The 13,356-nt window shown below is 42.8% G+C and overlaps 1 protein-coding gene across 13 annotated transcripts in view; it reads left to right on the top strand.

Annotated features, from left to right (window-relative positions):
- The window catches only part of cacna1c (calcium channel, voltage-dependent, L type, alpha 1C subunit), a 187,927-nt gene extending 174,650 nt beyond the window's left edge, over positions 1 to 13,277 (top strand). For all 13 annotated transcript variants that reach the window (XM_048156334.1, XM_048156335.1, XM_048156325.1 and 10 more), the window contains 5 exons: positions 1,453 to 1,569; positions 2,612 to 2,733; positions 2,840 to 2,937; positions 3,017 to 3,361; positions 7,191 to 13,277. In XM_048156334.1, the coding sequence (XP_048012291.1) occupies positions 1,453 to 1,569; positions 2,612 to 2,733; positions 2,840 to 2,937; positions 3,017 to 3,361; positions 7,191 to 7,541 (1,033 nt within the window). In that variant the 3' untranslated portion in view covers positions 7,542 to 13,277. The remainder of the gene's footprint in view (positions 1 to 1,452; positions 1,570 to 2,611; positions 2,734 to 2,839; positions 2,938 to 3,016; positions 3,362 to 7,190) is intronic.
- The last annotated feature ends 79 nt before the right edge of the window (positions 13,278 to 13,356 follow it).

Below are 13,356 nucleotides of genomic sequence, written 5' to 3' on the forward strand. Positions count from 1 at the left end.
TTACATCAAAGGATTAGTTCACTTTCAAATGAAAATTAGCCCAAGCTTTACTCACTCTCAAGCCATCCTAGGTGTATATGACTTTCTTCTTTCTGATGAACACAGAGAAATATTAATGAATATCCTGATGCATCCGAGCTTTATAATGGCAGTGAACGGAACTAACGAGTATGAGCTGAAGAAAGTGCCTCCATCCACATCCGTCCATCACAAACGTGTACTCCACATGGCTCCGGGGGTTAATAAAGGCCTTCTGATCACACGTTTATGATGGATGGATGTGGACGGAGCCACTTTTTTCCACTCATACTCATTGGTCCCATTCGCTGCCATTATAAAGCTCAGATGCGTCAGGATATTTATTAATATTCCTCCAATTATGTTTATCAGAAAGAAGAAAGCAATATACACCTAGGATGGCTTGAGGTTGAGTAAAGCTTGGGCTAATTTTTAACTGAAAGTGAACTAATCCTTTAACTAGCAGGATCTGTGAGCAGCTTTCCTGATTGGCTGATAGCTGAATGAGCATGTGCTAGGCCAGCGGATTTCAACTGGTTTTCCTTCTGAACCTAGAATTTATGCTTTCAGTAGTGAATAATTTGCCCCAAACCTTGAGAAGTTTTGTTTTTCTTGAAGATAAGTGGATGTGAAACAACATGTTCAACAAGTTGAAGTAAAATTACTTGTAACTTGTAAACTAATAAAAAATGACAAGCACATAACAAAATAACTAAAATGTTTGATTGAATGTAGACCCTTTGACATCAACAAAACATGGGATAAGGCTATTTATTTTGTAATATAAAACTGTATCCTATTTATCATAACTAAGCATGTTTGTATGGTTGTTGCATTATTTCCCCCTGCTATCAGAACAGACTTGCGACCCATCAGTTGAGAACCGCTCTGCTCAGCCATGTAGGTATTTGTGTTGAAGTTCATCCTGCTGGTCATTTCCAGGCTGTACTGCAGGGGCTCTTCATTTTGACCAAAATACAAAAGCATCAATTTCACAAGCAGCTCTGCCTGCAAGCTATTAAACAGGAAGTACTAAGTTTCAGCATAATCCTAAAGACAAGATATACAGTTATTTCTGTAAGTGGAGCTTCAGTCTTTATGAAGTGCCCCTTGACACAATTTTCTCCTCTTAAATCTAGTATCATAAGGTTTCCATGCAAAAATAATATCAGTGCTTCTGAAATGTGACACAATCAGTTAAAACTGTGCAATACGGTTTGTTAGACACCAGTGCTTCAGACAAAACAAACCTTAAGCTGCTGCAATTGATTGTGTTCACATTATAACAGCCTTATGAGAGCTTGAGGAGAGAGTAACTGCTGTTATATCTGTGTAGGTGAGGTTTCCTCACTTTCTGAAGCCTTTCACCTTCTAAAGAGCAAATGATAAATGTGTACAATATGCTTATAGTTCACCGATGTGTGTTTTATGTAGCTCTGATTCCAGTGACAGTCGTCTCCCCATAATACGTCGAGAGGAAGCGTCTACAGATGAGACGTACGATGAAACATTTCTAGATGAGAGAGATCAGACCATGCTCTCAATGGACATGTAATACTTCATTCTTCTGTTTTACCTAATTTAATATCATTTAATTTAATACAACAATAAGCCACAGGAGGGTTTGCAGTACAGTAATGCATGACCTCAGGTAGCTTATTGCCTTCTATAAAATTACAAATTTGGTGTGAAGATGCAATATTTCATAGAAGGAATAAATAGAAAACCAGTTATTTTAAACTGTAATATTTCACAATTGCTGTTTTACTGTATTTTTGATCAAATAAATGCAGCCTTGGTGAACATACAGTAAGAGACTTCTTTCAAAAACATAAAAATCTTACTGACCCCAAACTTTACAAAATATAATTTATTATTCTTTATTTTGGGGTGAAATTTGACTCTGACTTGACAGTTTCATAAGATTCAGCTTCCTAGAAAGAATAATATTTGGTTATTTCGAGTCCACTTCAGACATTCTACTAACTATAAGTTACTTTGTAACTACATGTCAACTCTCATTAGACTATTAATCGACTGGATCACCATGATTTTGCCAAGTAAGACAGATTTTGTTGATCCTGGAACAACATTCCTGTCCAAAAATTTAGTCCTATCCCTACCCTTAATCCTAACCCTACTTATAACTTATCCCTAAAATCAGAGGGAAATGATAGGTGAATACCACCCATGTAGAAGCACCTAACCCTGGTTGTAAGGCTAAACTTGACATAAACTGTAAACTTGTCCCTCAAATCTGATTGGTTATTTGGAATGTTGTTTCAGGATTAACAAAGATGTTAATCCAGGATCATGTTGTACTTGTTGAAATCAAGTTCACCTAGTAGACTGGGTTCGGGTTAGTAGAATAAGTTGACATAGTTGCAAAGTTACTTATATTCAGTAGAATGTCTGTTGGGGAGCATCAAAATAAAGTGTTTGCAGATATTAAGCAGGTAGACTACTAATACTCTAATGAGAGTTAGCTGTAGTTGAAAAATTACTTATAGTTAGTAGACTAGTCTAAAGTGGACCATTGATATAAGGTGTTCATAGTGTTAAAATATTTTGAATGTGTGTGTGCTGGGTGCAGGCTGGAATTTCAGGATGAAGAGAGCAAGCAATTGGCTCCCATGGTGGAGGCAGATGTAGGGGAGGAGAGGAGGCCTTGGCAGTCTCCACGGCGACGGGCCTTTCTCTGCCCCACTGCACTGGGTAAATACTCAGACAGAGGCATAACAGTTAATTTGATTCAGTACAATCTTTAGTTTTCCTTCAAATGTGACACTGAAGTTAAATGCATATTTACTTTTTAACACAGGTCGACGGTCTTCCTTTCACTTGGAGTGTCTGAGAAAGCAAAACAGACCTGATGTTTCTCAGAAGACAGCACTACCACTGCACCTGGTGCATCATCAGGTGAGCTTATCCACACATTCTTGACAAAGGTTTTTTTTTTTTAAATCCTTTTCACTCATTAATCTTATGGTTTTCAAAGGCTCTGGCTGTGGCGGGGTTAAGTCCCTTGCTGAGACGGAGTCATTCTCCGACGCTGTTCACACGTCTGTGTTCCACACCCCCTGCGAGTCCCAGCGGCCGTAGCGGAGGAGGGCCGTGCTACCAGCCTGTTCCATCTCTGCGGTTGGAGGGCAGCGGATCTTACGAGAAACTCAACAGCAGCATGCCATCTGTGAACTGCAGCTCGTGGTACAGTGACAGTAATGGCAACCACAGGGGGAGCGTGCAGAGGACGCAGCGACCCGTGTCCCTCACGGTTCCTCCGGTCACACGCAGAGACTCCATATCCCTGGCCCACGGGAGCGCCGGCAGCCTTGTGGAGGCGGTAAGCTGTATTTTCCCTCATGTTATGCAAGACTTTACAGAAAAAAACATTTTAAAATTTTCAGATTTTGGGTTGTTTTGCTTCCAAAACGTGTTTTCTTTCAGACTGGTGGAAAAAAAACATCCCAAACACACAAATAAAGTGTATATTTTATTACAATTTATCCATTTCCATCTGTAGATTTCAGTTACAATGTCTTTTAAAGGCTGTTTTCTGAAATTTCATGAGTTTTTTCATGCAATGAGCCAGAAATATCCATTTCAGTAGCACTTACACCAAACTATATTCTGAAGGTTTTTACAGATGGGTTTGTTCATATAACTTTTGGTTATTTTTTTTCTTCCTAAAAATATTGTTTTTGTTTTTCTGGCTGTTTATTTTATAATTTATGGAGTGATAAAAATAGATATCAAAGATCTCCTCTTTAAAAACCCAACCTCAACAGAAAATGAAAAAAGAATTTTGAACCTGACTTTATCCATTGTTCAGATTTTTGTTCTGGAAATCTATACAAATCAGTGCATGTTTAATTATGTAATACCTCATACCTGCACAATTAAGCATAACATTTTAGAAAACATCTCAGTTACTGGCATAACCCTCTTTCCCTGATGGAGGGAATGGAGACATGTCAAAATACCGACACTGTGGGTCACCCTTGAGAGCCCTAAACACCTCTGATGTATTCAGAATAGGCCAATGGAATTTGCATGTGGAATCTGAATGCCAGGCCACTCCCCCAGACATACAGGTATATAAGGTGTGCCGGCTGCATTACACACTTCAGGTTTGTTGTGACTCAGTGTCTCAACCCCTCAGTGGTTCAATTTGTGGCAGGAGGGACACAACATCTCCATTCCCTCCATCAGGGAAGGAATGTTACGGCAGTAACCGAGACATTCCCTTTCTGTCTGTCACTTGTGCCGACACTATGGGTCCCTATACTAAACACCACAACTTGAACTGCGACATGAGGCATGGAGTGGAGCTCCGCTAACTCACAGCCTACCAATGCACAGGGTAAATGACCTTGGGTCTCCCTCTAAAGGGGACCTATTAAAAGGGCCAACTATAGCTCAGAGAGCTATAGAAGAGGGCCTCTTCTGATTTTTCAAGAAGAAATATATACGCATGGCTGCATACACCTGGTTGCTAACAATGGGAAATGTTCTCCTCACTGAGAAAGGAACACTATGGAGACCACATCCTACCCAAAAGGGGAGGTTAATATGTGGAGAATACTTCCTATGGACTCACCAGTGGGGAGTACTACGTAGGGAAGAGTCCCTGTGGTGGGCACTACCTGACAAGAGGGTGACTACCGGCTTCACGGCGACTGGTGACGGAGTTGGTTCCGTCCAGAGAAAAACACCAAGTTCACTGCAAGGGAAACTAAACAGTGGAAAATCATATGGGGTCACCGTAAGGAACCACAACAAACAGAGCCATATTACAAGGGCTCACCTGAAAAGGGGCATACCACGAGTAATGGGCCTTGGTAGTGAGTTCCTCTGTCAAACTCATCTACTACAATAGTGCTTAAGTGATTAAGAAGGGTGGCTCAGGGTTCCCCATTCAAGGGAAACTAACTGGACCTGAAAAGCGTGCATTATCACCTCAGGGAGGGGAAAGGTGCTAATGCAAGCACTATACTCAACTAGTTTGTCAGAGTTTTACCTGTTATTACTTAAGACTTGAGACAAAAGTGTTTCCACGCGTAGATTATAAAATCTCTCAAAAGTGTTGGATGTAGCCCAGCCCGCAGCTTTACATATGCCTGCTAATGTTCGCTAGAGCCGACGTGGCTGTGATAACCCTGGTGAAGTGAGTCCTCACTTCCAGTGGCCATGGTTACATCCTGAGCCTGATAAGACTGGAGAATGACATCCATAATCCAATGGGCAATTCTTTGTTTGGAGACAGGGTTCCCCTTCTGCTGACCTCCAAAGCAGACAAAAGAGCTGCTCAGATCATCTGAAGCTCTGCCTCTGGTCTAGATATATGCGCAGATCATGTACTGGACACAGCAGAGACAGGGTTGGGTCTCCCTCATCAGGAGGGATTCCTTGCAAGTTCACCACTTGGTCCCTGAGTGGTGGGACATATTCAGTCCCCGTGTTTGCACACCAGCTCTCGAGAATGAGCTATAGTTGAGTATGCGAATGCCCACTTCCATTAATGGGGCAAGGGCAGCCTCTGCGACTTCCATGAAAACGCGAGGAGACCTTGTACTAAAAACCCTGTTCTTCAAAGGCAAACCGTTAACATGGTCTGCTTAGGAAGAATCGAGACATGTCTTTCAGGTCTATCACCGCAAACCAATACTGTTGGACCAATACCTCATCTAGAACAGTAGCCTGTGCAGGGCTGATTCAAAATTTGCAGAACTAGGATTGGTCGAAACCCACCGCCTTTTTTGGTATGATGAAGTAAGGGCTTTTGTACAACCCCTTCTTCATCTAGGCTGGGGGGACAGTCGGTCCTTCGCCAGTAGGACCACAAATTCCCCACCCAGGACAGGGGTGTACTTGCCTGCCACCAAGGCAGAGCCTGGCGAACTGAATCGCTGACCGCCCAGATGAACAACCATTTTGACATACCTGCAGTGAAGCGGAGCAATGGCCACCATGCCGGGAAGCTGTGCATGTCCCGATCTCATGGTTGTGGGTGTGCTGGAACACCTACGTCAATCCGCAAAACCCAAATGGAACTGACTGGTGGCGGGTGAAGAAGCTTTGCATCCTTGGAACTTGGCACGCTGACCTGTGTGGAGTTCTGAGTGTGCTGCAGCCGGATATGAGAAGACAAGTGGCTCGTGTCCATCATGTCCAGGCTGCAGACTGTATGACTCAAGAAATGCAGAGACCGCACCTTTAAAATTTGGGTACTGCTGACTTTTGGGCCAGTGGCAAACCACAAATAAAAGGGAACCAAGATTCCACTCCCTGCCCTCCACCGGGGAAGGAGTGGTGCACTCACCGCCTCCTGACAAAGAGCAGTCCCTGGGTCCTGGGTCGCCTGGGTCCTGGGTCGCCTGTCTCAGGGACGCTTCAAAGTCAACTTCCTCAGATTCTTCGTGGTCACCTGATGAGTGGCCTGCGGCATGTTCCTGCGGGACAGCTCAATGCTGTGGCCTGGCCATGGACTAAGCCGGCGGCGGAGCTGGGGTGGCAGCTGCAAGCGGATGCCCTTGGTGACGCACGTGCCGTCTGCTTTTCTACCGCCAAGAACTGCTGGGAAAAGTCAGTGTCACCAAAGAGGGCACCCCATGAGATGGGGGGTTAAGAAAGCGCATTTTGTCGAACTCCCTCATCTCTGCAAGGTTAGTCAAGGATGGCATCCTAGGGCCACGAATGTGACAGGGTGGGGAATTCCACAGCTCGTCCTCATCTGAAGCCCTGAATGAGATGTTGTGTACACCATATGATGCAATGTCAAGTGATGCAACATCAAACTCACTTGGGAACTTCACTGGATGCAGCGTGCAAGAGGTCTGCAGGGAACATGAAGTGTGTAATGCAGCCGTCTGGCCTTATATACCTGTATGTCCGGGGGCGTGGCCTGGCATGCAAATTGCACACGCCAATTCCATTAGCCTTTTCTGAATATGTCAGAGGTGTTTTGGGCTCTCAAGGAAGACCTCTAGTGTCGGTATTTCGACATAATGTCGAAAGTGCTTGACAGAAAGGGAACTTGTGATAAACAGTGGTCTTAATGTACTGTGATTGATCAACTGGGGAAAGTATGGTGACATTTTTTTACCATATTAACGTAATGTATTGCATGAAGTCCTTACTTCATCTTACTATATCTTACTTTCTCTGCTCAGGTGTTGATATCCGAGGGTTTGGGTCGCTATGCACAGGATCCCACCTTCATCCAGGTAGCGAAGCAGGAACTAGCGGACGCCTGCGACATGACCATGGAGGAGATGGAGAACGCCGCTGACAACATTCTCAATGCTAACGCGCCGCCCAATGCCAACGGAAACCTGCTACCCTTCATACAGTGCAGAGACACTGGCTCGCAGGAGTCCCGTTGCGGCCACGCACTGGGCCTCTCTACCGCCACAGGCTCTGATGAGCTGTTGGGGACGGAGTTAGAGCACTCCGAGGGGGCTGGGCAGAGGAACAGCGCTCTGATGGAGGACGAAGATATGGAGTGTGTGACAAGCTTGTAGGGGGAACAGCAGCAGCACGGAGGACTTCCTGTGTCTTAGCCCAGCTCTCTCTGAGGACACTGCTGTCCTGCAGTCTGACCCGTCTGTTGCGTGTACCTACCGTAGGGGTATAAGGCCATTCTGCTTAGCTGAGACCGAGTTGGTTTTTAGTTCGTCCGTGTGTTTGCGAGAGCACGAGCGAGTAGGCGTGTGTACATGTTTGTGTGCGTGTTTCTAAAAGTGCCTCACAGTTCTCACAACCTTGATTGCAGTAAGGAAATGAAAAACAACCCTGACCGAGCAGGGGATTAAGGGAAAAGATGCACTGTTGTTGCTCAAGCAGTGGGATCTGTCCACCAGTGGGAGGACAGAGCGAGTTTGCGCTGACCTGTGTGTGGTGGTAGGACTCGACAGCTGCCTCATCGGCGTGGACGTGTTGTGCCGAGCAGGTGGATCTTGAGGGCCCAAAAGCCGTCATGGTTTCAAGAAATGCTCGGAGGGACACACTGGAGCGGCTCTCCCATCCTCGCTCTCTCTTTCCTTTCACGGGGCTGCCCACCCATCCATTCGTTCATCAGAAGAAGTGTCGTCCGCAAGCTCCCTTATGTCATCCGTCTCCTTTACCGCTTTCTTTTGTTCAGTTGATGATTTTTGCTGCTTTTTGAATTTCATTTCTACCCATGATTCTCTAGTTAAGCCTGCACATAACTTTTTTTTTTTATCTGTGGAAGACTCAACTCCCAAAATAGCTCTCTTTCTTGTGTACCGTTACGGCTTTCAGGTAGCTGCTAGCTGTGTAAGGTACGGGTCATTGCATCAGTGGCCTTTTATTCGAGATCTGCTTCAGGTTTTATTTCCTTTCTTTATTTTACAGCATTTAGTGTTTATAATGTTGTTTATCTTGGATTGCACACATATGGATGCGATGCTGTTTTTTTCTTAAATTATTAATATTATTATTGAAGGCATTTAAGATGTTTATGCCAGATGCAGTGTTGTGAATCTAATGCCTCTTACAGACAAAAATTATTTATTTATTTATTCCTGTCAGAGGTGAAGCGTGTTCCGCCGGGGGTTCGGTCTCTCTCACAATGTTTATTGGTAGCTCACAAGCTGTAAATGAGCAGTGTCACTCGCCTGGACGCAGGTAGCACTGACACGTCTCATGGTTCCCCTTGCTGCTGTTGGATCGAACTCACGTTTTTCTCTGAAACTACTGATGTTTCTTCACTGCTGATCTCCAGAAACATTCAGCCAACAGCTGCGATTCTGTCACGATCCCACCTGCTCGACACAGGAAACAGCAGATCTTTCGGAGGGTCAGTAAAGGTGCACTTTGAAGAAAGGAAGAAGGGTGGAGTATTCAGGGATGTCTGGGTAGCGCATCATTTAAAAAAAACTCTAATGTAGTTCACACAGGGCTAAATATATGACCATCATTATGAAAGTATCAACATCAGCAGTGTCATCGTCATACAATGTTATTGATCGCTATCATTATGATTATTAATATTACTATTATTGTTAAGGATATTTTTCTGCTGGGTTTAGCACTGTTTCCATGCAGTTCAGCAGACACACAGAGAACTACTTATTGATCTATTATGCAAATAAGGTGTTGAAACGTTAGCATTGTGTTGATAATGTGTCGACAGGATGGAAGGCGTCCCCTAAACACACCCGCTGATGAGAAACCTGACCAATCCACTTCCAGGCGTCTCTCTGTTCGTGCCACACTAGACCCGGTTAGAAGTTCTGTCACCGTTTTGCACACTACTTGAGACAAGATGAATTTCTCTTTCCATACATGAAAAGATAATTGACTATTTTTGTCTAGCTGACTCTTCACTTTCTACACCGAGTGTCCTGGTGTTTCGTTTCAGGCCTCAAACATCCCATTCGATTTCCGTCTCTGGTCCTGTGCTGTTTTTGTGGGTGTGATAAGAGTTCCTGAATGTTTACAGGAGGTCTCTGCTCTGAGGATGATGCAAAGCTTGTGAAAAAAAAAAAACACGACAAATGTAGCCAGAATCCACCTGCTCTGTTCCAAAGCCGCCACCACACCCTCATATCTCCTCCACACACGTGCCATATGTCATTGTGAGGCTGCCCCAGGCATATTTCGAGGCCTTGGTTGTGTACGTGTGTGAGTTTCTCCGTGTTTAGCATATGCAGAGTGCGGAAACGAGTGTGTTTGTGTGGTGTTCGTGTTAGTATATGCAGGATGAATGCGTGAGTGCATGCGTATGTGCTTGCATACCACAAGATATGCAAAAACAATGCAATAACTTTGACTGTACAACAGTTTTCTTTCAGAACTACAGCTGTACAAAAATCTAAGATACAGAGAGAAATATATTCACTGTTGTGTATTAAGTTACAGAACTTTAAATCGAAGAAACCTGTCATACTTGAAATCGGGTGCATTTGAGTATTGAGTATTTTGAAAATCTTGTGCGGGTCAGTTTGGTTTGATGTTTTTCTTCTGTTGGTTTCAATTATCTCTGCATGAGGATTATTTTGGTGTGCCAAGCGTTTTGAGTATTTTTTGTTGTTTTCATTTTAAACATTGAGGAAACACTGATGAAGAGGAGTGAAGGTGTAAATACAGACGAAGAAGAGAAGTGTCTCGTTGGTGTGAAAATGATTTTGCATATCTTGTGCTCAGCTGAAAGGTGCATGATACGCAAGAGCAGCTCTCTCTCTTTCACTCTCGCTTTTTTCACTTTTATCTTTTCATTCACTCACGCTCCTTGTCCTCTCTTCAGCAGACATCACAGTGAAGGCGTTTTATTACCGCATGCCGGTGAATGGGCTCACTCTAAACGGTTGGTCATGCACATAAATTCTCACTATTAGTTGAGCCTGCGAGCGGAAACATTAGAAATCCCCTTTCATTTCTCAAGTCTCATAGACAATCCGCGTTCAGCGAGGAGATTTAGGTTGGAAATAATGGATTTGGATGCTAAGCTTGATTTTATTTTTATTTTTTTTTCTTCTCATTTTTGGTTGCGTTTGCATGGAATCTTAAGAATCAGCCTAGCAGACGGAGTCCTCCTCTCCCATCATTAGCCAATGATTGTATATTTTTATAGATTTAGAAAAGAATTAACACTAGAAAAGAGACAATATAAACTCATCTATATCTGCTGAATGTCAGGGTTAAAATGGCTACACACAACCGTGTTTGAGAATGTATGTAGTGATTATGTATAGATAGAAATTAAATTTATGATAGAGAAATATAGAGTAAATCATTCGTATTCACCACAGTAGCTCCTTTGAAACTCCAGTCGAATGGCCTGTTATTAAACAGGATGGTTGGGTGTTTTTGCTGAGGGAGGAGTGCAATGAGATTAATCATGAGATTTCAAATCCGAGGGCTTTTTCACAGCTGCTTTATTCAGATCAACACATCACGTTCCCCTCTGAGCACCTGCACATGATAGAACAGTGTGGAAAAGCCACAAGCTTTCATGACACAAAAGCAGCCCCTGTGTTGAATGATACCGCTGATGAATGAACACAGAGAGCTGTCTGCTCAGGCCTTGGGGAAATGTACCAAATATTTGACTGAATATTTTATTAGTTGCGAGTAGTGAGGTTTTTGCCCAAATGGTTGTAATGTAGCTTTTCTTCTCTCAGAGAATCAGAAGTTATTTTATATATTTTAATATGAGAAGTATTTATTAGATGGAAGTTTAGATATTTCGCACTGGTTGGAGGGAACGGCCAAAGTCGGTGACATTTCAGTGGGGGAAGCGTAGGTCGCTCTCCTGATGGACTGATTGGTTGTGGCTTATATTTCGGTTTGCCATCTGTAGCAGTAGAGTGCACACTCAAGTTTCCCTAATAAAAAGGATATATTTAAAAAAATGTTTTAATTAGAATGTATGAAAGAAAAAAACAACAACCATTGGTTGTCAAACCATCCATAGCAATTGAGCAGCATTGTTCTAACTGTTCAAGTTCACAACACATTACAGTAAACCGCAGTAGGACTGGTTATTTTTTTATCTTTAGGGTGTTTTTGTTTAATTTGGATAAACCCAGTAATGCACAAAGACAAAATGTTAGTGGATTTATCGGTCAGGCCGTCTGGTGTTTCTGAGTTCATGTGTGTTCATTTGCTAATTCTGCATGTGTCAGACTGAAGGAACGTGCCGTGGGGTTGACCTTCGACCCAGAGAAAGCCTGGACAGCTGCAATGTCTGCCCTCTGGTTTAACCTTTGTGTAGCACGTATCTCTAATGTCCTCCTTTATATGACTGTTAATTTGATATTATAAGTTAATGTAGTGTGTTAATGAGTTTTAATGATAAACTAAAAGCTAAGGTGGTGATGCAATAATCACAATTTGCACATTTAAACCACGTTTAGTTTGACACGTCGTACACGTAATCCAAGTGAAGGATGAATTTATGCATAGATTTTAGCTGTCGTGTAAATATTAATTTCGCCCTAAGCTCAAAACGTCAATCTTGCCATAGTTTCATTTCAACAGGTGGGACGATAATTAATGCAGATCGTTTCAGGCCATCTCCTGCAGTAGATGAGACGGGTCTTCAGTGTTTTTTAGTGCACTGATTCCATTGGAAACCCGAAATCGTGGGTAGGTTAGGGCCAGATGAATGCAGAACAATTTATATGAACCAATCCAAGGTTTTCAAGCGGCATTTTCCCGCCTCTAGTTCCACCCAGCGAATGTAGCACTAGAGACAGAAAGAAATGATAGGAACGGTAACGATTATGATGAGGAGCTCAAATAGATAATATTGCACAAATCTCCATGTATGAGTGAACATATTGTAACAGCTTATTCTTTGTCACATCCTGCTTTCTTTCTGCAGAGATGGACGTGATGCTCTCTTTGATCGTGTCAAGCTCTGGGCTTGATTCGTTGGGTCTCTTTCTATAACGGGTGGGAGAACTGAGGGAGTTGATTCCCTGACGCTCACTCATCTACGCCGTCCCACAATTCTTTCTGTTGGCTAAAAGGCGAATCTGCGTTACACTATTTTGGGGGCGATTCGGTTGTCATTTAACCACTCAAGTCCATCAGACTCACAACGGGAGAAATCTTTGAGCGGATCGTCTCAGTCGCTTTATTTCAGTTTTGATTGACGGTGCGGACGGGAAGTGTAGTCTCGAGGTCCTGAGCTGTTTGTTAGATTTACGAGCTGAATTAAAATTAGATGCGTGTCGTGCTTTTGGTAGAATTCGAAGGAATCAGTGCTGACCATTCAGGTCTCTCACGAAACACCGTCAGAGGTCATTCATATTTTGGACTATTTAATCGAGTTTAGACCCCAGGTGTTATTGATCAGTCTGTGAGACGTCTGCATGGTCTGTCATTCCCTCCTCTACTTTTGCTGACTCTTTTGTTTCATTTCATCATTCTTTCATTTGTTCATTTAGATTTTAAAAAGAATACGCTACGTAAATCTGAAGATTCAATCACTTTTTCTACTCCTATTTTCAAAAAAAAAGTGAAAAGAAAAAAACGACAAAAAAATTGGATTTGTAAATAAGTGATTGTACAGTTTGTATCTGTATCTGTCAGTCTGTCTTTGGTGACAGAGTGTGTCTTGCTTATAACGCACGCTACCAGTAAATAAAAACTAAAAAATATCTTTAGATTGTATGGTTCTTGACAGGAAGTTTTAAATTAATCTCTGCTGTATATTCCTGTAATATTGCATTTTTATCTGAGGAATGATGTTATTAAACAATTGCAAATAAAGTGAATTTCCTAAGGTTTGGTTCTTCTGCATCTTATGAACGCTTCAAGCGCCGATTACAACAAGGTTCGCAGGTAAGATCTCACCTGAACGAT

This window comes from Megalobrama amblycephala, linkage group LG14 (assembly GCF_018812025.1).
Source record: "Megalobrama amblycephala isolate DHTTF-2021 linkage group LG14, ASM1881202v1, whole genome shotgun sequence".
Taxonomy (NCBI): Eukaryota; Metazoa; Chordata; class Actinopteri; order Cypriniformes; family Xenocyprididae; genus Megalobrama; species Megalobrama amblycephala.